General features: G+C 43.1%; 1 protein-coding gene across 4 annotated transcripts in view; it reads left to right on the forward strand.

Moving 5' to 3' along the window:
• The window catches only part of GAREM1 (GRB2 associated regulator of MAPK1 subtype 1), a 93,517-nt gene that overhangs the window by 9,359 nt on the left and 60,222 nt on the right, over positions 1-23,936 (forward strand). For all 4 annotated transcript variants that reach the window (XM_085537463.1, XM_015855448.3, XM_085537460.1 and 1 more), the window contains one exon: positions 10,335-10,475. In XM_085537463.1, the coding sequence (XP_085393589.1) occupies positions 10,335-10,475 (141 nt within the window). Of the gene's footprint in view, positions 1-10,334; positions 10,476-23,936 lie in introns of those variants that run through there.

The following is a 23,936-nucleotide window of genomic DNA, read 5'->3' on the forward strand; positions in this document are numbered from 1 at the left end:
CAGCCAGCGGGCATCCCGGCTGCAGAGCAGAGCTGAACTTCTGCTTGCTCCCAGCTGTTTTTATTACATCCCTACCCTGCTGCAGAAATCGCAGGCAAATTAAAGTGCAATGATGAGCTCTTGCAAAGCCAAAGAAAACTATCCTTGAGGAGCTCCTGCATTTTTGGCTACTTTATTTTTAATTGGGAGTTTGTCCAAGATGCCCTAAGTTCAGACAGGGATCACTGCCATGCAGCACAAAGGAGCGTAGTGTCTCTTTAGGACTTGGGATGTATAATGAGAAGGCTGAGCATGCTTGCTTGGCTACTGTTTAAAAAAAAAAAATCATCTAATTATAAATCATTGACAGTAGGCAGCTCCCCAGCTCTCATGCTGTGCCCAGGGAAGGTCTGAATGAATAGGCTACTTTTCTGTCTGCCAGGGCAATCTAGAATCACGTTCTGGATCTCACAGCTATGGGGTTGGCAGGGTCAAAGGTTTTTCTGTGGGCATCCTGAATCCAGGGAGCACCAGTCAGACCTCCCTGACCAGACTCCAACCGATGCACCTGGGAAGGGGAGCTCCTTGGAGCAGCTAAAATTTGGCTTGTCAATTAAAGCAACCATTTTGTTGCTGTGCTTGGAAATAAACAGACCAGTAGAAGCGCGCAGTGCAATGCTAACTGCTGACCTCCCACCTTTGAAGTATTAAGCTTGTCCAGCTAAGCAGCTGATGTTAAACAGGCTCTTGAAAGCGTATCCTCTAGTGGCCTTCACAATATTTACAGATGCTTCTGAGAAGGAGCTTTCTAGCATGTGGAATGCTTGCCTCTGGTAAGGGAAAACCTCACCTCTCTTAATGAGGTATTTAAAGGAGCTGATTTGGGTGGCAGCACGCTGCTCAGAAATCCCATTAATGCCATGGATTTGGTTGGTGTTGGTTTTTTTTTTTGGTCAGGTAGATCTGTCATTCCCTTTATCACTACCAATCAGTTATTGGTCTTAATTTCTAGACTTGGTGCTCTGATTGCAAAGGACAAATAAATGCTTTAACCCCTGTCTTTTTCACAGAATCACAGAATGACCCGGGTTGGAAGGGACCTCAAAGATCATGCAGCTCCAACCCCCCTGCCTGGCAGGGCCACCAAACATACACATTTACTAGATCAGGTTGCCCAGGGCCCTGTCCAACCTGGTCTTGAACACCTCCAAGGACGGGGCATCCACAACCTCCCTGGGCAGCCTGTTCCAGGGCCTAACTTTTTCCTTAGTCTTTGGCAATGAGAATTCAAAATGGAGAACAAGCTGAATCTACACATAAATTCCTTTCTGGAAGGTTGGAACCTTTGTTACCTGCAATGTAAAGTTATTAAGCTTTCACATTCACAGTGGTTCTGATCTCTGATCATTCTGAGTGTCGCTGATATGAGATTCCTCACTCTTATTCTTTGAGCTTCAGATTTGTGTTCTTAGGTAACTCCAGAATGGATTTATTTTCCATGAGAATCTCATTATTTTTTTAAACCAATTGGATGATTCTCTGATCAAATCTCCCCCCCTCTAAGTCTAAGGTACCAAAATGATAATAGGCACTGTTTCATATCTTGTAGGGTACTGGAGTAATTTAAAGAATTCTTGGGTCTTTCTGCAGTGGTTCGTAAGTAACTGGGGTAATGGATTGTCTTGTTGAACCAGTGTTAAAGCTAAGTCTATGAAGTGGATGAATCTGTAGTTACATCTGATAATGTTCGGCATTAATAAGAGTAATTACAACAGTGACAGAAAATCACTGTGTTTTGGAATGTGAATGTTAAGATACTGTTGTACTGTTGTTGTTTTTTCCCCCGTGTGGGAGTGGAGAGCAGGCCGTGTTGAAAGATGTGCTTTGACTCGCTTGGCTTGAGTTCATGAAAAGTGAGGTTTCTCATTCTGGGTTGTTTGTTCTGAAGGCAAGCAAGCAAGACTCAGTGAAATCTGAGTTGTCAGCCGTATTCTTTTATTCCCACCAACTTTCATATTGAAGATGCATTAAGATACCCAAGTTGCTGGAGTCAGTGGAGTATTCCCCATTGAAGGCAGTGGCACCAATGTTCCATTCGGCACTGGTGTAAAATCTTTGTGCTCTTCACAGAATCAAAATCACAGAATTGTAGAGGTTGGAAGGGACCTCTAGAGATCATTGAGTCCAACCCCCCTGCCAAAGCAGGTTCCCTACACCACGTCACACAGGTAGGCGTCCAGGCGGGTCTTGAATATCTCCAGAGAAGGAGACTCGACCACCTCCCTGGGCAGCCTGTTCCAGTGCTCCGTCACCCTCACCATGAAGAAGTTCTTGCGCACATTTGTGCGGAACTTCCAATGCTGTAGTTTCATCCCATTACCCCTAGTCCTGTCCCCACGCACTACTGAAAAGAGACCAGCCTCACCACTATGGCTCCCACAACTCAGGTATTTATAAACCTGGATCAAGTCCCCTCTCAGCCTTCTTTTCTCAGGGCTAAACAGACCCAGTTCGCTTAGTCTCTCCTCATAGGGGAGACCCCTCCCCACAGTGGGTTGAACAGGTTTTCTGAGGCTTGCTGAGATGATGTCTGTGCATCGGCAGCTAGAGAAAAGCCTGTATTGGAACAAACCGGATTTTTCAGTGGATTAATCTGTCCCATAGCCTTATAACAAGATTATGGTTTATGCTGATTTGTTGCAACAGTACTGGCATATCCAGTTGTTCCAATAGCAAAATCTTAATCCTAAAGAAATAAATCTGTCTTCTTCCTGGCAAGTGTAGAAAGAAAAGGGGGATGGGAGTTGTTTCTCTTTTGCTGGGTATTAGTGGATGGTAGCTTGAGTTCAGCATCAGATGTATTGAAGCAATTTGATTGTATCTGGCTTTTGCAGAAGGGTTGGAAATTGCAGAAGCAAGGGCTTGTCTACTTTCTCTTGATTGTGAAATATTTAATGGTCTCCCAAAGCGGTGTTTGTTCACGGTGCTGTGAGGCTGAAGGACTGCGGAGATAAACAAAGCGCTGCAAGTAGTGATTTTAGTCTGTGGGTGAGGCTGTCATTGCCCCTTGTTTCAAGATGTGGTCAGTGAAACAAAATGGAAGCCCTGCTGTTCAGTCACCACTGAAAGCTGTTCCAGCTGTTCCTTCCTCCCTGGTGAGGTCTCCTCTGGAATACTGTGTCCAGTTCTGGGCTCCCCAGTACAAAAAAGACAGGGATCTCTTGGAAAGAGTCCAGCAGAGGGCCACTGAGATGGTGAAGGGCCCGAAGCATCTCCCCTATGAGGAGAGACTTAGGGAACTGGGTCTGTTTAGCCTTGAGAAAAGAAGGCTGAGAGGGGACTTGATCCAGGTTTATAAATACCTGAGGTGTGGGAGCCATAGTGGTGAGGCTGGTCTCTTTTCAGTAGTGCGTGGGGACAGGACTAGGGGTAATGGGATGAAACTTCAGCATAGGAAGTTCCGCATGAATGTGCGGAAGAACTTTACAGTGAGGGTGACGGAGCACTGGAACAGGCTGCCCAGGGAGGTGGTGGAGTCTCCTTCTCTGGAGATATTTAAGACCCGCCTGAACGCCTACCTGTGTGACGTGGTGTAGGGAGCCTGCTTTGGCAGGGGGGTTGGACTCGATGATCTCTAGAGGTCCCTTCCAACCCCTACAATTCTGTGATTCTGTGAACTGTAGCCAGCAACAGTTGTTTCATCTGAGGTAAACTTCTTTCAGTAGCTGCTAAGGGCTGTGCTGTGGAAAAGCCAGGCTGGTAGAGACGATGTCATGGGCTGCGCTGATCCCATTGCCCATGGCCTCTTGAGACCAACAGGCTGAATCTTAGAGAATCGCGTGCTGTCTCTCAAGCTGTTAATTTTACTTGATTTCCCCTGCTTCATTTGCTGTTTTTACCTTGATTTTGGCAAATGAGTGAATTTGGTTTAAAATCAAAACCTTTATACTGTCGTGGAAGCCTTTTATCTACTGGAAGATGTGAAATCTATTCAGTTGATGGTGCTTCAAATCAATATTACATTATATTTCTTTCCAAAAAGGAGCGTTTGGGAATTTCACTTATGCCAAATACTGACTAACCTGGGTAATAGGAACCAGCACCCTTGAATGTGCTGCTGGAGTGAAACAGACAGAAGCATTTAAAACCGCTCAGCAGATGGAGAAGTAAAGCTAAGAAGTGAGATGGATTATTAGTAGCCTCAGATAGCTGTGATTTTTGTTCCCAATTGTTGTGTCACTATTCATAAAGTTGTGTAGCTGTGGACAGAGTTTCCTACTTCTGTCTGCTGTGCTCAGACACAGATGAGGCCACTGTCAGGCTTTCAGAATGAATCGGCTCGCTTTAAATTAAAAATTTAGTATACTGTTCTGTATAGCTCAGAGATGATTAAATGTTAATGCTTCCCCCCCCCACGCTGCTCCCAGAGATTGCAATATTTACCCTTCTAAGTCACTGTCTGCATTTAGGTTTCGTGTGATCCGCCCCCGTGCAAGTTGTTTTGCTTTTCTTTAACCAAAGAAATGCATTTGATCAGCTAGATAATTCCTGCCCTTTTCTATGTCTGTATGGAACAAAAGTGAGACTGATAACGTGGGGAGACCTTCAAGGAAGGGCTTTTTGTTTGTTTTCCAGGCAGTAGCAGTTTTTTCTACAATTGAGTGCTCTTTTTACTTCTCCTCCATTGCACTTAATGCAACAGTAACTCTTCCAAGCGTCTATTCAGTCCTAGTGACAAAAAAAACACCCAGATTTTCAATCCTTGTAGATGTGTGGTGTTGCTGTAATAGGGAAACTTCATGTACCAAATTACTTATGAGGTTTTCTATCATTCAGTGTTAAAAGACAGCGGTCTGATTTTTTTAAATTTTTTTTTAATACTAAATCTCGTTGCAGCTTCACAATGGGAAATTTAGATACTGTTCTCATCCTGTTGAACTTCTTTCTGACCTACATTTAGACCAGGGCAAGTTTGATTTTTGCTGAAGCAATAGCACTAGCAGGGCTGAGCAGCTCATTCAGATTTGACTCAGTAACCAAACACACCACCAAAGGTTAAGCAAGCAGATGGCCCTAGCAACACTTAGTCTTTGACATTTGCTGAGATATATCTCTATAGGTGTGCACCCAACCGATACTCTGGAGCATGAGGAACATTGTTTAGGAGTGCAGTTTTGTGTGCTGAGTGAAATAATTCATACTGCTCTTAATTTAAACTCCAGTTTAAATAGATGCTAAGCCTTAGAGGTACTAGAAAATGGACTACCTGGAGATTCAGTAGCTCATTGTAGCGCATTGTCATCTTAGAGGCAAAAGCATTCACCCTGGTCCTAAGACCTGCTGATACCTCAGAGGCTGCCTTGGGAAGGCTGCAGTTACCTGTGGTGCTCACAGATCCTCTTTGCCAAGCAAGCTGAAGGCTGTGTGCATAGTGCCAAAGTTAATGGCAGTGCTGGGACACTTGGATCTTTCTGACCTGCCCGTATCTCTTCAGGCGTACTGTCTCATCAGTGCTGGGCCCTCTTCTCCTCATCTTTATAAGGGAAACCTTGAGCTTGTGTAACAAGAAAAGCTTCAGCTTGTATCTGCTGTGAATCTTCCAGCAAGCTAAAAAGAAGTAGTTTACCTTGGGATACTACCCCTGTAGGAACAGTGTGACTAGCAAATATTTGTAGAGACACAAGCTGACCTTCTCTAAAACAACTCATACTGTTTGACTGGTGTGCAGTGTTGTCGATTCTTTCTTTTAACCTGGAAAAGCAGTGTTGGCATTTATTTGCGTTAGCAGTGTGACCTCCCTCTGACCTGAAATGTCCCTCTGCACAGAGCCCGAAGGCCATAATACATAATATTGTCTTTTTTGTTTTTTAACAATGGATTATAATTTCATTCCATCCTGGCTGAAGCTGTGCTTACTGTAGGGTGATGTTGAGGTGTATCTTAATGCATGACTTGTTTGGTCCTCAGCCAGGAGGAGAGCCCCTGCTGCTTGACCTGTGCAGTAGATACCACATAAGTAAGGAAGGCTCCTCAGTGCTATGATATCATGTTAAATAAATAAGAACCTCTCGTCTCCAGTTTTTCTCATCACTCTGCTTTCTGTTTGCTTCTGGTCATTGCAAAGCAAACCGTGTCTGCTAGTCTTCCCTTGTAACACCAGCTACGTGCTGACAGGTCTTCCTGCTCCTTCCACAGAGCTCACCTGCCTGAGCAGCTGTCTCTGCTGCTCCTTGAATTAACCCTTCAGTTTTAGGAAGCCTTAGTACAAGCTTGAGTGGAAAGAAAGCTGGAGTTACTCATTTTTGTGGGGCTTTTGTAGTTAACTGGCTGAGCGCCCACTGAAAGGATTTCTCCTGTTGCTGAGGTTTTCCCCTGTAATGATTTGTTATGCAACTTAGAATATTAGGTGGGATAATTAAAGCCCACCACCTATTTAACTCATCAAGGTGATGCACTTAATTGTACAGCAGCTGTTACTTGGCTGCAGACCAAGTTTAGACACACATGGTACTAAGTCTTGATGTCTCAGGGGTTTAGCAGGCATCTCCTTCACCAGCTATTTCACAGCAGCAATCTTACTTTTGTCACGAGTTTAGTTTTTTTCTGTATTTTCCTTTTGTTCCGGGAAAAGCAAATTCTGCTTGCTTGATCTAATGTGCAAGGGACAGCATTTAGCATTTAGGAATGTCTCCCTAACCATCCTCCTGGCATGAGGAGATGGTATCCAGTTCATCCAGCATGTGCAAATGGTATCTGATACGCTGCTGGAACCTTGTGTGGACTTCTTTCTATTCTAATGTCCCTAGACACAAAGCTTATGCTTTAAGGCTGTGATACAAACTCTTAACCAGGATGACAAAGTGTGTGGCATTTTAAAATGTTTATATTCCTGTAGATGGCTGCTTATTTTTAGCAGCGTAGTTTCTGTGAGTGAATGAGTCATGTTGGTCTGCATGTTTTGCAGTAAGTTGAACGTCAGCTTTCTCAAAACTAGAATGAGAATCCTGAAAGTTTGTCCTGTTTGGTTTTTTTTCCATTTGTTTCGTTATTTTTCTTTAGTGGTTGGTGTTGAAAAGTCACTGCCATCTTTGACAAATGAGAATGTGTGGAACCATCAGGAATTCTCTTGTATGGAAATGTACAGGTCAAGCTTTAATTATTGATCCAGGAGGCGGGAGAACTCGGTCCCTTCAGAAGTGGAAGATCTACAGTTATAATGGAGTCTTCACCTCAGATGTTTGAGAATTGAGAAATGCCAAACAAGCTCATTCTCAGAAAGTGGTAGTGGCAGCTCGTGGGGATATCAGTGCTTGCTTCAAGAGAAACGTGCCTGTGTGTCATGGCTTTCCATGGATAAATTCAGGCTTGGCAGATAACCAGCTACTGTTTTCTCATCTGGTTCTGAAACATGGCAGTGAGAACAGAAACTCATCTCTGAACTTGTAGATTGAGGTATATCCCACTCCTGGCCTTGCTGCAGTTTTTAACTGTTCATCTGAAGTTGGAGTGTGTACAGTGACTGAGCCAAGATTTGGTGAGCAACGCATTATACAGCTCTAGAACTGGAGAGAATTGTGAAAGGAGTATCGGCATTTAATGTAGGTGGTATTTAATAAGCATAAGAATGTTGATTAGGCAGTTATCTTTTTCTTGTTTTTTAACTGTACCGATGTTTGAAGAACTTTCCTTTCGTTGCAATTGCTCTTGAACAACAGTAGGCTTTTATTTGTAGTTCTTAGGAGTTGCATGGATATGAAGTTTTGCCAATCATGCAACTAAAACTGATGATATCCGATTGAGAAAGAACACACGAGTAGCTGTTAAAGCGCTGCTTCAGTGGTGGGTGGTGAAGTAGCCTGTGTCTTGGTCACAGTGCTCACAGGATGACAGCTTGGTTAGGAATACACTGGCTTACTTCTCAGTTCAGAGGTGTGAGGCTTTTATTGTAAGGTAAGGATGGGCGTCAGCGCTTTATTAGGATTTATGTGCTGTTAGCAAATCATGGGTTTCTTAGTCTTGGGCATTATTATGAATAAAGTTGACTCATGCTTTGGAAAGCTGTAGTGAACTTCGGGAGGTGTGAGGAAACGCGTGATAACTCCTTGCTTCTGACTGTTATTTAGGGGAAATAATGAACTCAAGTATTTGCCTGTAGATTCTTTGTAGTGGTATAATTACATTGCAGGCATTTGGGGTGGGGAGGGGATGGCGAGATACGGCTAATCCATATTTGATCACAAATTGTTACTAAAGATGAGTGACCTGTATTCTGTTTTCTCATGGAGTCTGATTTTTATGTAAGCAGAAGTGTAGGAGTATGTTGAATAGGGGAGAGTCTAGATGCATAGTTTGTGGATGTGAAGGCTGCTGACTTCTCTCCCACATAGTTAAAATGTGATTAATGAAAGACTTGCATAACCTGTGTTACTGAGATGAGGAAAAAATCAGATTGGATGTGTGTGGCTGTGTTGCAAGTTACGGGTTGCTGGGTAAAGTATGAAGGGCTGCATCTGGGTGTGCTTAGGCCAGAACATGAGAAGTGTAGCCTGGTTTGGATGTCTCCCCAGCCTGAAGAGAGGAAGCAGGTATAAAGGCGCTGGGCAAGTCAGTGGAAGGACACAGAAAGAAAAGCGTGCATCACCACATGCCGTTCTCATTCATATTTGATGCTGTCTTGTATTTCCCCGTAGTGCGGAGGCTGTTGTTAGCCTGGTGTTTTTGCTAATCCATTAATCCCTACAAGGAGAAGTTTTGTCTAAAGCAACCCCAGGACCTTTGCTCACCCTAGACTAGAGAAGCATAGGGCATGCTGGTGCCTGGCCTACCTGCTGTGCACGTCTGCCTTTCTGTTCTGCTCCAGAATCCAGGGGGAAATACAGACTTTGTTTCCAATGTAATCTCTTCAAGGAAATGGTTGTTATAATGAGTTTTTGTTTCCAAGATTCTGCTTAAAAAGAAAAGTATTACTTTCAGCAGCAGAGTTAGGTAGGTAGTCACTGTTGGGAATGCCTTCAAAATACCTTTTTACACTCACCTGTCCCACCCAGTTTTAGGAGTAACCACTTAAACAGATCGTGGCTTGTGAGCCATGACTGGAAAGCTCCTTTTTGTTATGTGTATATGGTATTTATTTTTACTGAAAACAGAAACTCAGACTCCTATACTGTAATTATTTCCCTGCAAATCCTGGATGTAGAATTTGGGCTTTCTTTAGGTAATGGTATGAAATTAGAACTACAAATTGCGAGGCACAGTAAAGCATACCAGAGGTGCTTTGTCTTTTCTTCAAAATCTGTTTACTACTGTCAATGAAACTAGTAAAATACCAGTTCTTCCCTTAGGTGTCATTGTTCTTATTTTGTTGTGGGATGGAATAATTGCTTGTTGCCATGGGTTATAGAAAGTGTAGGTTTAAGACTCTGAACTGAAACTTGAGTTTCAAATAGACCATATATTATCATCACGTTTCCCTCCGGAATTATAAGTGTTTGCTGGAGTAAGCTGAAGAGAATTTTTGTGCCTATTGTGAGTTGTCTTGTGAGCAGAGAACAGAAGATGGTCAAAGTCAGTGAGCAGGATCTGGTGCGCAGCAGACTGCCTGCTTGGCTGGACTGCCTTGGGACTTGGAAAACAGTTCTTGAAATGCTGAGCTTACTTGAAAGTGTGCCTGCTTGCTGTCATATCACAGTAGAGTCTGTGAGGTCCATCTCTTGGGTTCATCATAGGGGGTTGGAAGGGGCCTCTGGAGATCATCAAATCCAACCCCTTCCTAAAGCAGGTTTCCTGCTGTAGGTGACACAGGGAAGTGTAGAGGTGGGTTTTGAATATCTTCAGAGGAGACTCCACAAGCTCTCTGAGCAGCCTGTTCCTTTGCTCTGTCAATCTGACTGGTGTTTGGTGTTTGCTAGGTGTTCCTAAAGGTTCATTTGACTGTTTTCAAGATACCTTGAGGAAGGCTGTTTTCTCTGTGTGTACAGACAGGACTGTATAAGTGTAAGAGCAGTCTGCTCTGAGTGATGATTGTGGTGTGTGTTAACATTCATTTATTTTTTTCCTCTCAAGCAATAGGATTAAGGTTACATATACAGAAGTAGCTGGTCACCTAGTAGCTTGCAAAGGGATAGAAAGAGAGCTGAAATCTCTATCTGCAGGTGAGGTACCGAGGTGCTTAATAGTGATGAACAGCATTTGGCTTTAGGTGGCTATGGATTGCAACTTAGTTAACTGGATTTCTTAACTTATTTAAACTGGGTTTCTGAAAAATAAATAGAGATAAGAACACAATGCCTACTGCGAAGACTTGCTAATTCCATAGGCAATAAGTGTAATTTTAAAATCATGTATCTGTTTTTCAGGAGAAACTGTAGAAGGCCTTCGAGAGAGTGATTACCTCCTGATTCATTCGTGCCGGCAGTGGACAACAATTACAGCTCACAGTCTGGAGGAGGGCCACTACGTCATAGGGCCAAAGATAGAAATCCCTGTACATTATGCAGGTAAAGCTGCTGTTAACCTGAAATACAAATTTCAAGAGAATGAATTGCCTACCGCTTATGTTGATCTCCTTAGTTGGTGGAGCAAAGCTAAGTCTTTAATATCAGTGACTGTGAATTAACGCTACGGTGCTCAAGAGATAGTGACATGCACCTGGGGCTGCTAAGATGTTTCACGGGGCAGAACATTGACAGGATGCGTAGCTATGTAGAAGGATGTCAGTTTTGAACATAACAAATCACCAGCTTTTGTCATCTGTGAACATGGTAGGGAAAGATGGAAAATTCCCTGAAATGATCAGTCAGAGATGGAATGAGGTTTGCACTTAATTACATACTCAAGCTGGAGGGAGATTTTTAACATTTCTGTGTTAAAAGCTCAAGAGCCTTCAGAACAGTGGTGCAGTTTTACACTGGTGCTCTTTAGTAGTTCTTTGTTGCTGCCTGCCTTTTTGGATGATGCTGTAGTATCTTTCTTCCAAGTAGACAGATAGGGTGCAGCTGATCAGTGTTTATTTTATGACTTAAAAAATTAGCTTTACTTTCCAAAGAAAGTATTTCATTCATTTTTATTCTAGTACTGTTTTTAACTGCTTAATATCCTTATTCACATTCTGAATAGAACAGTCCTAAATGAATGGGAAGTACTTACCTTGCTGCAGTTACGATGCACATTCCAGCTTTAAAAATGTTGTGAGGAAAGGAGCTGTGGATATAAAGGAAAGATGTGGGCTTAGTACTCTGCTTTCACTTTGTCTTCTGAATAGCCACTTGTCAGTTGAGTAATCTATGCAGCTCTTTTACTGTCTCATTTTAAATCTCGTTGTAATGAGGGTGGGCTGAGTTGTACAAGAGTTGACTGAGATGTTTCCGTCGTGCTGCTGCTACAACGGCACTATATTGCAGTGATGGAACTTAATGTTGTTTCTTTTTGGAGCTGACTTCTGGAAGGTTAATTTTAAGACATCTAAAAATTTTAGACTGGTGACATTAGCACTCAGTGGATTTAACTTCTTCAGTATAAATAGTTTCTAGTGCTTGTTCTTAGTAACTGTTTTTTTTGTTGTTTTTTTTTTTTTTTTACATCTTCTGACTCCATGAACTTAAGTGCCATGGCCAGATAAACACTTTACTTCCTTCAGACTGAATGATGCATTATGAAATTCTCATTGGCTTGTGGAAGGAGAGCAGCAAATAACTTGGTTATAGGCATGAAAGAAGATGGGACTCTTAAGTGGTTTACTAAAGCTTGGTTATTAATTTTTAAAGATCTTAAAGATAACTACATAAATTCAAAACCTGTCCCCTACGATACTGCAAGTGTCTTGATGTACTTTTCTTCTTGGCTTGTGTTAACAGAGAACGAGGGTGAGTATTTACTTCACAGAACACTTTTTGCTGTCAAAAAATCTCCAGAAAGTTCGGTGACATTAAACACCTCATTAACTAGACAAAAATGCAGGCAAGTTCACAAAATTGCTCTGAAGTGAAGGTACTTAGTGAATATCTGATAGACTCTGATGCTGCCGAGGGAACCTCACCAAACTGATGAGTGCTAACTTGCAGTGTCAGAGCACATGAAATAGGTTCGTTACCTGTGAGAAAACTGAGACTTATCTAAGGATGTGAAGGCTTAGCTAGAGAAGTACTTCAAACTACTGCTTGGATGCTGACATCCTAAAAGCATTTAGAGAGATATTCTGTATACTGAAAACAAGTTTATGCTGACATGACATATGATACAGCTGTATAAAGTGGTGTTGAGTGAGCACTCAGTGCTGCGTTGTGCAGTGCCTCGTGGCATGCTTTTGGAATCCAGAACCCCATGTGAAAGTGACAGTCTTCAGTGTTAGATTTGTACTCCGCGATGAAGTTATACTTCCAGCTCAGGAACTAGCTTGTGCATCTGCTGTGCTGTAAGCAGTTAGAAGTCTGGGTGATGGGAGTGCTCCAGAATCATTAGCTTCTCAGAGGAGAGGATGTTCTGCTGCCAAAAGGTAGGAAGTTCAGCTGGCCAGCGCCCTAGGAACTTGCTGGCACTGCTCTCCATTTGCATCCAAGAACTTTCCGTCTTTGTAGAACAATTGACAGACTGTATTTATGGTGTTCAGCCCTAAGTCTTTGATTTTTAGAGGTGGGGTCTTATTTGTAAACTGCATTGCTGTCTCAGGGCATATTTACTTATTTACTGACAAGTTTGGGGTTATATTGCTGCTGCTCTTTTTCCAGATTGTAACTTTAAACTTCTGTTGAGTAAGATGCTTTTGTGAATGTGAAATTGGCATTGCTTTTTATACTGCCAACCAGAAAGGTCCTTGGACTATGAACATAACTATTCATTAAAATGATCTTTCCAGCTTTAACAAAATAAATTGTGACATTTGAAAGCAGCAAATTTTAGCATGATTTTGGCTGCTCTTGTTGAGTAGAAAGGGAATTTGAACCTGATTTTATTCTCCTGAGGTTAGTGTTTACATACTGCAAAGTCATCACTCATATATAAATACTAGTATAGCATAAATCTGATTTTGCTACTTGATAAAATCAGATTTTGGTACACTTATTGAACCTAAATACAATAAAGCCCAGTTAAAAAAGGAAAAGGCTGTATTTTACGTTTATGTGAAATCTCATTACTGCAAACTCTGTTCCGTAGTGCTGCTAGCAGGAAGCTACTACCCCAGTTGTTTCTATTCAGTGGGATGTCTGACATGGTTAATTTTTGCTGTTCCTGTCAAACAACAGTCATATATGACAGCTGTTAGTCTAAGCATTCCCTTTTGAATACCCTTTCCAGTCTGCTTCTCTTTAGCTAAAGTTAGTGTAGCACTGAGATAAGTTTTCATGTAATTAAAAACAAATTGGTAATGAATTTCTGGTTCCTATAGTAGAAGAGACCTTCATGTATTTAGAATGAAGAGTAGATCAGAGTTATTTTCCTGATAGTGTCCTGTCTTGGTGTAAGAGAATAGATGATCTTAGAAGTCTTTTCTGACCTGTGATAAAGAGGGCAGACTTCAAAGGCCTCCCAGGTTAACTATTGCTATTTACAAGCTTGGGTGTCCTTTCATCAAGGCCTGTTATTCACATTTGACAAGTCCTTACCTGCTATCTGAGCTAGCTTTGTTTCTGGTACTGTATTCCTAGTATTAAATTTCTGTTCTAGAAAAGAGTAGGTATCATCTGTGTTATCCAAATGCTACCATTGGTTTTGGCTTAGGCAGTGCTGTAAACATTATCTTGAAGTGTCTCCCTCAGTAACCTCTGGAAAATGTTGTATGGTCCAAATTTGATATCTTGCAGAATTAAACTTCGCTGTGTTACTTCTTATTGGGGAGATGTCTTGTGTTCCTCTGTAGCTATGTGGAAAGATGCACATTCATGACCACTTCTCACTCATGTGCTGCCATAACTGAAACTGATTGAACCTGCCTTCAGAAGAAGGCTTGAACACTGTGCCCCTCAGATGTTGTCTAACCCTTGTGTTACATTCCAGGGTTATAGAGCTTGAAATTGCCAGAAGTGTTTGTGAGGTTTTATCAGCCCAAGCCACAGAGATCTCCTGCTCTGACCGAAGAGGCTGGGTTCAGGCAGTTAAACATGCTTGTGTTATGTGGCCGTGGCTTGTTCTGGGGGCAGATCAATGCTTTGCAGTGGAGTGGAGCTGGCTGTGGTTGCTGCAACTTGCAGTACAGGAAAAGCAGCTCTCACTGTTGCCTGTGCAGCGCAGCTATTTCTTCCAAAGGCCACGCTGTTGTTGGTGAGCAGATGCAGTGAAAGAAAAAACACTTGAGGATGAGTTGGCAGCATCAGAGTTACTTTGCTCCAGTTCTTAATCGCTTTGTAACAGGATCTTACCATTGCTTTTAGCACTTTATCTCTGTTTTGCGACTCGTGGTTCATTTCCACTCTTGTGGTGTCTGTTAGAGGCTTTTTGCCTCCTGAGAGCAAAGCCGTTCCCTCTAAATGATTGTTATTAGCATTGTTGTTTGTTAGTATTGTCTAAATAAAATTGACACCCTCTCTACAGTTTCTTTTTTCTCCTTACCAGCTTTGTCCAGGGTTTGGAGGGAAACAGCTCTTGCATCAGTGCTGCTGTTGGTATGTTTGTGTGAAGCAACTAATAAAGAAAATACTTCCAATTAAGACACTAGAAAGTAACACCCTATTGCAGGGTGTACCCTGTTGTAACATATCCGGGGTGTTGGAAATACTCTTCCTGTGACCTCATGCCTGCCAGCCACAAAGTGAAGGTGTTTGATTACTAATACAGAGCAATCACTTGTGCCCTGTCTGGTTGCTTACCTAAGTATACTGATAGCTTTCTTAATGTCTTTGAAATGAAGAAATATAAAACCTTGTCATGTGAGCCCTCCCCAGGTGGGGCAGCTGGTGAGAATGAGTCAGAAATCTTGTCTCTGCTTTTAGAACCAGAGTAAATGAACATCTACTGAAACCTGTTTCTACTAGTTGGATTTGTTAATCACAGAGCAGTGCCTGATAGGCCTGTTCCTCGCTGCATCCTGTTAACGAGGAGGAAGACACTCTGCGGGTCTTCTCAAGAGTGAACTTGCCTGTGCAGCTGGGGAACAGGAGACATTAATAGCATGCAGCAGCAGCAGCTTCCATCTCCTGCCTCTAAGACAACTGTGCACTGCTACTAGTCCCACTCTTGCCTGCTCTGGGGTACTCACAAGTTGGACACAGAGAAGAGAGTGCTGAAGTTTGGTGCCAGTATGGCATCTCCCATCTGTCTTCAGATGTTGGCAACAGCTGCTGTTGATCACCCTTGGATCTCCTCTATATGAGATGTGGAATAGTGCGGTGATGCAGAACGCTGTTAGCTGTTCAACAGAATGTTAGCTCTTCTCATAGTATGATTACTTTTCAGCCTGGAGAAGAGGAGGCTCAGGGGAGACCTCATTGCTCTCTATAACTTCCTGAAGGGAGGTTGTAGTGAGCTGGGGGTCAACCTCTTCTCTCGTGTCATTAGTGATAGGACCAGAGGGAATGGTTTCAAGCTACGGCAGGGGAGATTCAGTCTGTACATTAGGAGGTATTACTTCTCAGAAAGGGAGGTCAGGCACTGGAAATGGACTGCCCAGGGAGGTGGTGGAGTCACCAGCCATGGGGGTGTTCAAGGAAAGGACTGGATGTCGTGTTGAGGGACGTGGTTTAGTGGGAGCTATTAGTAATAGGTGAATGGTTTGACTGGATGATCTTTTAGGTCTTCTCCAACCTTGGTGATTCTATGATTCTATACCTTGTGGCCTGGGAAAGAGGGGCATATATTATATGGGCAAACAAATGCTCATTCTCAGTGACTTTATGGCAGCTGTTGCCAATTCTATTACTTTGGAGATGGGATACTTTACCATCTTCCATTCAGCTTAGTATTTTCATTTCTGTAAGGATAGTTCAGTACTGTCTGCTATTTAGGGAAGGTACAGGTAGACAAAGAGCCCTTTTGCTCAGCTTTGCCTCCCTACAAATTAAATATGGTTTTGTGAAGAACTAAGCTTATTCTTTTGTGAAGGAACACAGCTCTGATGGAGTAACTTTAAAGTTCAAAGAGGTGGGTGAGATCTGAAGCAGGGAGGGACGGTGCTTTGGAGCAGAGAACTTATTTAGGTGAGTCCTCCCGAGCAAACAGGTACACCACTCCCTGATACGAAATGTGTTTTGCATTTTAATTTGTGTTTTGCTTTTAACCTAACCTGGCACCCAACTATCACATAGTTCTCCTGGGGCTTTTGTGCTGTAGGACTGCACAAAACAGAGCCTGAATTCAGTGTTTCTGAAAGAGGCAGGCTGTCATGTGTATGGGCTGGTAAATGATTAATGAATGTACGTCCTCAAAAGAAACCCAAGACAGAAAACAGCCCCCATATTTAGCCCCCGGTACTCTAAACTTGTTTTTGTTTTGCTTTCTTTAAAAAGGCTTTTTTTTTTTAATCCTAAAAGCAGTCAGAGGAGTGAAAGCTTCACTTCACGTGTACGGCTGATAAAAGCATTGCCACCAGCACATGGCCTTCATAGCTTTAAAGCAGAACTGCAACATTTGTAACACTAAACATTTGATTCTGTCAAGTTTCATGAGAATTGCAAGACTTTTCTCCTCATAAAAGAATATATCTTCAGTATCAGTTCAGAAGGGTTGTCGTAGAGCAGTGTTCAGGTGCTACAGTTTCCCTCCTCAGTTCCGAAATCTGAGAATAGTTATCTCCAAACCAATTTAAGTTGTCCATGGAATGTCATCCCATGCTTTCTGTGTTGGGGGTATGACTGTGTCTTAATCTATACTGATCTACTCATTTTTTGTTAACTCCAACTGTATTCTGGACTGCATGGAAAGAGAGATGGCCAGCAGGGAGAGGGAGGTGATTGTCTGCTGGTGAAAGGAAGGTACAAAGCCTCCAGAGGAAGATCACTAAGATGGTCTAGGGGGTAGAGTACCTCTCCTATGAAGAAAGCTTGAGGGAGTTGAGCTTCTTTAGCTTGGAGAAGAGAAGGTTTTGGGACAACCTCTTTGCAGCTTTCCAGTACTTTAAGATAGCTAATAAACAGAGGGGAGACTGATATATGTAGAATAGATAGAAATTATATAGATCTATAGAATAGATATAAAGAAATTCTGTCAGAGGGCGGTGAGGCAATGCCACAGGTTCCCCAGTGAAGCTGCTGCTGTCTCATTCTTAGAGGCGTTCAAGGCCAGGTTGATTGGGGCGCTGGGCCGCTGACCTGGTGCTTTGCAACCCTGCTTACAGCAGGGGAGTTGGAACTGGGTGTGCTTTATAAGGTCTCATCTAACCCAAGCTATTCTGTGATACTCTTTTTTTTTCATTCTTCTACTACCACCAACTGTTTTTCTGTTCTCAGGAATCAAGGCTTTGTAGTCTGGCAACTATCTTCATATGCTGGATTTTTAAAGCCTTGTAACTAGTAGATGAGCTGTTCTTCCATATGAACAAATCTCTGTATTCTTAATTTGTTTGGTGTATTTTTCTTCCATAAGCTTACCACCAAGTTTAGCTGATGTCAGACTTCCCATGATTCCCCGTGGCCCTATCTGTTATTTAAATTCCTGTGTCTGTTTAAACTTTGGCAGATGCATTTCTGCTGGCCTACAGTGCAATATCGAATCATAAGCTAAAAATGCAGGCACTGAAAACACTGGCAAATAATGCTTATTTCTTTTGCACCTTTGGGATCATATTCTTCCTGTTCCCCTTCATTTTCCCCCTACCCACCATTGCCGAGTCAGATGATGTAGCAGCATTTTACATAAGTTTAGTTAAATGTTCCTCTTTTGTCTGTTTCATCTGTATTGGAGAATCTCTTGTACTTTCTTTTTTAACCTATTAAGGAATATATCTACAGAATTTGTAGATTTTGCTCAACTTTCAGTGGGCAGTGGATGTATCAAATCTTGTATTCAGTGTTCTGGTGATAACCCATTCAACCGCTCAAGCTCCCCTCTGCATTCGATACTGCTGCCTGGTATCTTTCAGTGCTATCTCAGTAATGTACTTGGCATAAAAGTGTATGATTTTAGACACAGTTACTTTTCTCTGCTTTGACTTTCACGTCAGTGCAACCTTGCCCTTGTTAAAAAGCCAAAGATTTGCTTCGGCACAGAACTTTGTTTTGTTGGTGAGAAAGGGCTGCGAGTAGGAGGGAGGAAAATTAGCAGTTTTACAACTGCTGATTTGTAGTGTCACATGTTCTTCTCAGTCTTCCATGGTTCTTGGCTGTTATGCCATGTCTGCAAGCATGCAGCCTGCTGAAATTCAGCTGTGACCTTATATGCTTTCATTGTAAGGTGTTTTTTTTTCTGTTTGCAAAGAAGCTGATAGCTGTTGCATCAATTAAGATAGAGCTCTAGAGGCTCATACAAAAGAAATTAACTGGCGAGTAAGACTTTTTAGAAGATTGCAATTGAGGGAAAGCTGAATAGCAGCCAGAAAACACTTTCCCAGAAGAGACGGGCTAAAACCGTGTAGGATTTGCTCAGTACTGCATGAATTGTCTTGCCTTAGCTCTTGGCTGGTATGGTGGAGCACTGGACTCGTTTGCATGATAGTGGAAGGGCTGAAGTGCTTGGGAGAAGGCTCTTAAAAGCTGCCTAACATAACTGCTAGGAAGCTCAAGGGATAAGTCTGAGCCACCTTGGGAGCTTTCATGTATTTAGGGCTATACTCCAGGTTCCGGGATGCTCCCGTATTTACAACCACTTGAGAATGTTCTGTCTATGAGGATGTGGAAAGTATGGCTCCTGTGTTACCAAGAGGATGCTATTCTTCCATGAGATCAGCCTAAGGCATTAAAAAAGAGGATGTACGTGAAGGCTATGGCACTGAAAGCTCGTGCCAGTGAAGCTAGGACAGGAATGGGCATTTCTGTACTTGCATAAGTTTCTAGATATGGAGATGGAGACACACAAGCAAAACAGATTGCCTGAGTACCTCCCTACTGTATCCTGGAAGTGGGATAGATGGAAGAACAGCCTGGTTTCAGGCATCATCTGGGGAACTAGGTATGAATTAAGTGTGAAGCTGCTTCATCTTTTCATGCCCTGAAGTAGATGTGTAGGGAGGTAGGAAACAATAATGTTAAAAAACGTGATGGGTAATTAGAAGCTTGAAGAGGATCTATTAGCTTGTAGTCTGTAATTGCAAGCCTGAAACTTATCTGTTTTCATAACTGTGTGCGCATGCACATGTGTGTGTATATATATATTCACCTAATTTTAACAGGTCTAATATCATCATTTGATAGGACAAGGGGGAATGGTTTTAAACTGAGACAGAGGAAGTTTAGGTTTGATATTAGGAGGAAGGTTTTCCACACAGTTTTGATGCACTGGATGTTGATGCACTGGATTAGGTTGCCCAAGGAGGCTGTGGATGCCCCATCCCCGGAGGCATTCAAGGCCAGGCTAAATGTGGCTCCGAGCAGCCTGGTCTGGTTGTTGGCGACCCTGTACATAGCAGGGGGGTTGAAACCAGATGATCATTGTGGTCCTTTTCAACCCAGGCCTTTCTGTGATTCATTCTATGATCCACCTGGCCTCAGAGTGAACCCTTGATGGGAGAAGAGAACGAAGAGAAGTTGCAAAGGCACGTGCTGTTTAATCAACAAAATGTATATACCTTCTCTTCTGTGCCAGACTTGAATTTTTATATTATATTTAATTTATGTTCCATCTGAAAACTGGTGTGTTTCAAGTTGATAGTTCATAATGGTAACGATTTTCTTTGCTCCTCAGTACTGGAGTAACTGAGCTAAGTGGCAAACAAGCGAGGCAGAAATTACCAGTGTCTTTTGCTTCCCTAAATACACAGCCCAGCTGACAGCAGTCTGCAGCAGGGTTCCATGAAGGTTGCATTTCTCCTATAGCCACAGAGAAGTGTGCTGCATGGGGTGATGTCATCTTGTGAATTTTCGGATGCCCGAGCAGACATTTTTTCCCTGGAGCTGGTATTTGGTGCGCAAAACAACTGATGGGAAGTGTGGTAGGAATTCTTCAGGCAGCATCCTCCCCATGGAAACCAGCACACTTCACGTCTGGGAACGAAAGCCAGTCACGTCAATGCTGCCTATTAAAGCGACTGACATCACAGACATCTTAAGCTTCAGCTGAGCTACTGTACCCATTGGTGCCAACAAGAAAATAAAACCCTGCTATTTAAGCCATGCATAAGTCTGTTTATATGGAGAATGTAATTTGTGTGTTTAATTTAGCCTGTGACCCAAGAAGATAATTTTGCTGTGTCAGGCTGGGGATGGTAGTGCTGTGGGCTTTGAAACTTTGAAGAGTGGAAAAAATGTTGTGTTTTTTTGTGTTCTTGTCCTGAATGATTGGGCAGAGACTTTCTGTTCTCAGGTGGAAGTGTTTAATTCATGTCTGTGTGTGTGGGAAAGGGGTGGAAGCAATTTAACAGTAATGTGGCAACTTTTACCTGGCTAGGAGAAACACGGGTATTTTGCTTTGGGTTCCTCACAATTAGAAGTAATAGATGGAAACAGAAGCCCGTGGCTTATTACCCATTCTCTTTGCTACAGATGGGACCCAGCTTTCCCTGTGAAGCAGAGTGCCTGGGTTAATCCTGAAGGCAGGTAAAGTTGGGACAAAGAAGGACATACAGAGCATATGTGAATGTGTGCTCATAGTGCTCATGAGTGACTCCAAATGAGGAATGGCTGGCTGGTGAGCTACCGTACCCTAAGTAGAGCAAGACCTTTTAAATCTAGCTGCCAATTTTATGTTTTTCAAAGGAGTTACATTCACAGCACTGTCCTTAAATATTTGTCACTGGTTTAACCTTTTCTGGTTCATCTCACACAGATTCCATGTTGTGCTAGACTGGGAATAGCTAGCTGGGGCTGGCTGTGTATGGGTGTCTGGAGCAACTCTCACTGGCGGTGTCCATTCGTTGTTGCTTTCGTACTCACCTGATCTCTCTCCCAATGTGCCTGGGGACCAGCTCTTTGTGTGCAGTGCCCCATTTTTGTCACAGTGACTGCACACATGCAGGAGAAAGGAAGAAGAGAACGAGCAATTAGGATGCATGATCACACTTGAAGGTTTCTAAAGGTCTTCATCAAAATGATGGGAACCACGTTTGTCATCTTCTGCCAGGAGAAAAATAATAGTTGGTGGTTTTGTTTTGTGGTGGATCTTCTTTTTGCATTAATAAACTTCTAAACACAACTGTGAGATGTGTATCTGTAGAGAAGAAAGGGGAGTGTAGGAGGTAGTAGCAACTGGGAAAAGCCATCTGATAAAATATGTCATGGGCCTCTGCTGTGTAAATAAGGGCTGTGTAGGGCAAGGGGGACTTCTTTGAAGTTGATAGGAAAAATGGCAAGATAGTGCATGGGATGGCTTGTTTAATCCAGTTGGTTAGCTGCTGTGTTCCTCTTGATTACTAGGGCTTAAAGGGGAGACTTTGTGACACTTGCTATACGCGTGGCTTTGACCAAAATGAAATAGTGCTGTGTTTGACCTGAGTGTCTTGAGCTGATTGATTTTCATGAGGGTGACTTGGAAACCCAGAACCAGCTGTTGTGAGGGGTGTGTTTCTCACACAGCAGAGGTTGAGGACTCTGGCGTATCTGTTGTGCAATGAGAAACTCTGAAGTTTGCAATGGGATAGTAAAACAGCTAATCAGCTCCCATCCCACCTCTCCCCCCAACACACTCACACTGCTAATGTGTTAGGTGGGTGAGATAACCATTTCTTGTGACTGGCAGTGGTATCGAGTCTTTCTGTGGAATGCTTTCAGATCTCCAGGAGGACCATTGCTATAGAAACAACATGAACTGAGACAAACCTGCTGACTAAGAACTGATGGAGAACCTGAATTTGACTTGAGGCTGGCAGCGGCTTAAAACAGGATGTAAACAGAAGAGGCTGACATTTATAATAAGATCTCATGTGCATATGTTCCTTTCTGAAAAACTACCTTAATCCAAAAAAGAGGCTTAGAGCTGCACTTGAAATCCTAGGGTGTATTTTATGGTGGTGCTGTGGTCACACTTTTTGGCTTTTCCTTTTCAGCAGCTGTCCATTGTGGCAGTGCAGGAGCCCTATAGCTGCCTGTGCTTTACCTGTGTTTCTCTATTGGTCTGGTGTCCGCAGCGCTGAAGACTGCTGTGGGGCTGGAGGTCAACAGGGCTGCTCTGGTTGTAGGGTCAGTAGCAGATGTGTTTCTGTTGCTTTCCCATGCTGGAGCAGCAAGCAGGCTACTCAGTCAGCTTGCCCTCCTGCAGTCATTGTGCTGGGTGTGGGGATAAGCAGGAGAAATCCTACAGTGGTGCTGGGGGGGGAGAAGGATGAAAGAGAGGTGATGATGCGGGGGGGGCAGAAAGCAACAGCAGCAGTCTGGGTGGGGGATGGAGGACAGGAGGAGGTGGTCAAGAAGGAACCCTCAGCCTGGTACCATTTTTGCAAAGAAGTGGCTTCGCTGATTTGTATTTCTGGTTGAAAGTCTAATGACTTGAATTAGTCTTGTCCAGAAGAAAGAGACATATGGCAAGCAAATGGCCCTTTTTAATGAGCCTCCCACTCAGCAGTTGGCTGCTCATCCAGTTTGTGTGTGGCACAGAGTTTTAGAGCAGCATCTTAGTGCCAGGAAAAAAATAATCCTGCAACCTTTTGGTGGGTTTTCTTTGGAGAAGTGGGGGGTCGGATCATAATGAAGCACTGTGGAAGAACAAAGCTTGGTGTTACCTTTCTCCATGCTTTCTTACCCAAACTATAAAGAAGTGTTCCAGAATGTAGTTTAGGGAGCTGGAATGCACCTGTTCTTTACCTCTTGCTGGTGATTGTTACCACGTGTACCTTTTCACAACATCCAGAATTTTCTAATGATAAATAAGTGACATAATGTCTGATTTCTGAATGTCACAGCAGTCCAAAGGCTGTAGAGTGTGATTGCAGCTGGTGCATAAAATCACGTTAAAATTAACTCATGGCACATTCATTGGAAAATACTGTTTTTAGTGGACGGTAGTGGGTGTGGAGGATTGAAGGGGAAGCATTGTTCCTAAGCTGTAGGAACAGGTCTGGGAGCATGAGATTTACCATGATCAGTCTTTGCTACTGATGGCAGCTGTGTGACTGATCCGAGAGGAGTCCAGTGCCAAGGTGTAGCTGTGCAAGGAGTTGTATGAATAGCATATCCAGTTATTTATGCCCAACTTCCTCCTTAGATGAACTTGTGGCAAGGTCAGGCTGTTCTTCAACACTTAACCTTGCCTGGTGAGGAATACTCAAGTGCTGTGGCAGTCACGTTTGATACTGGATCTGAAGTTTGTTCTCAAAGTGCAGTTTGTGTGTAGCAAATGAGAAGTACCCTCTGCCACTGTGCTGTGCATCCCAGGTGCAGCAGTGCCATTTCTTCTTGCTGTTGTTCCTTGGACTGCTCCCTGCCGTTCAGGGACTGTGTTGAAAAGGTGAAATGCTTTGCTACCTTCTGCGTGCAAATGCCCAACCTGTAGCTGCGGAGAGACCACTCCTTCTGCAGGCTGCAGTTATAAGCAGTGCTGCCACACCAAGCTCAGCTGAGTCCTGTGTCACTATAAGGAAGAGCCAGGTTAAGTGTTTCTGCAAGAAAAAAGAGAAGTATGGTTCAAACCCATCTCAGCGGGACTTCTTGCAAGAGGAATGAGAATTGCTGGAGTTCACTGGCACGGTGCAGCAACAGAGCACATATAGTGCTTTACCTCGGTGCTATTTGCTTTATCTCCTGATGCCATGAATAAAATTCTTTTTGCTCTTTCAGAAGAGGATGGGAAGCAATTAACAGCAATGATTGTGCACATCAAGCCCTTTTGATAAGATATGAACTAGCTGTTGCAGCTTAAAATAACCTCTCTGAGCCCACTGTTATCTAAGCAGTGTGGAAGAGGAGTGGCACAGCTCTGCTTGGATGCTGCCAGGTCTGGTGGTTGGCAGA

Source organism: Coturnix japonica, chromosome 2 (genome assembly GCF_054131305.1).
Source record: "Coturnix japonica strain WE chromosome 2, WE-NBRP24, whole genome shotgun sequence".
In the NCBI taxonomy this organism is placed as follows: Eukaryota; Metazoa; Chordata; class Aves; order Galliformes; family Phasianidae; genus Coturnix; species Coturnix japonica.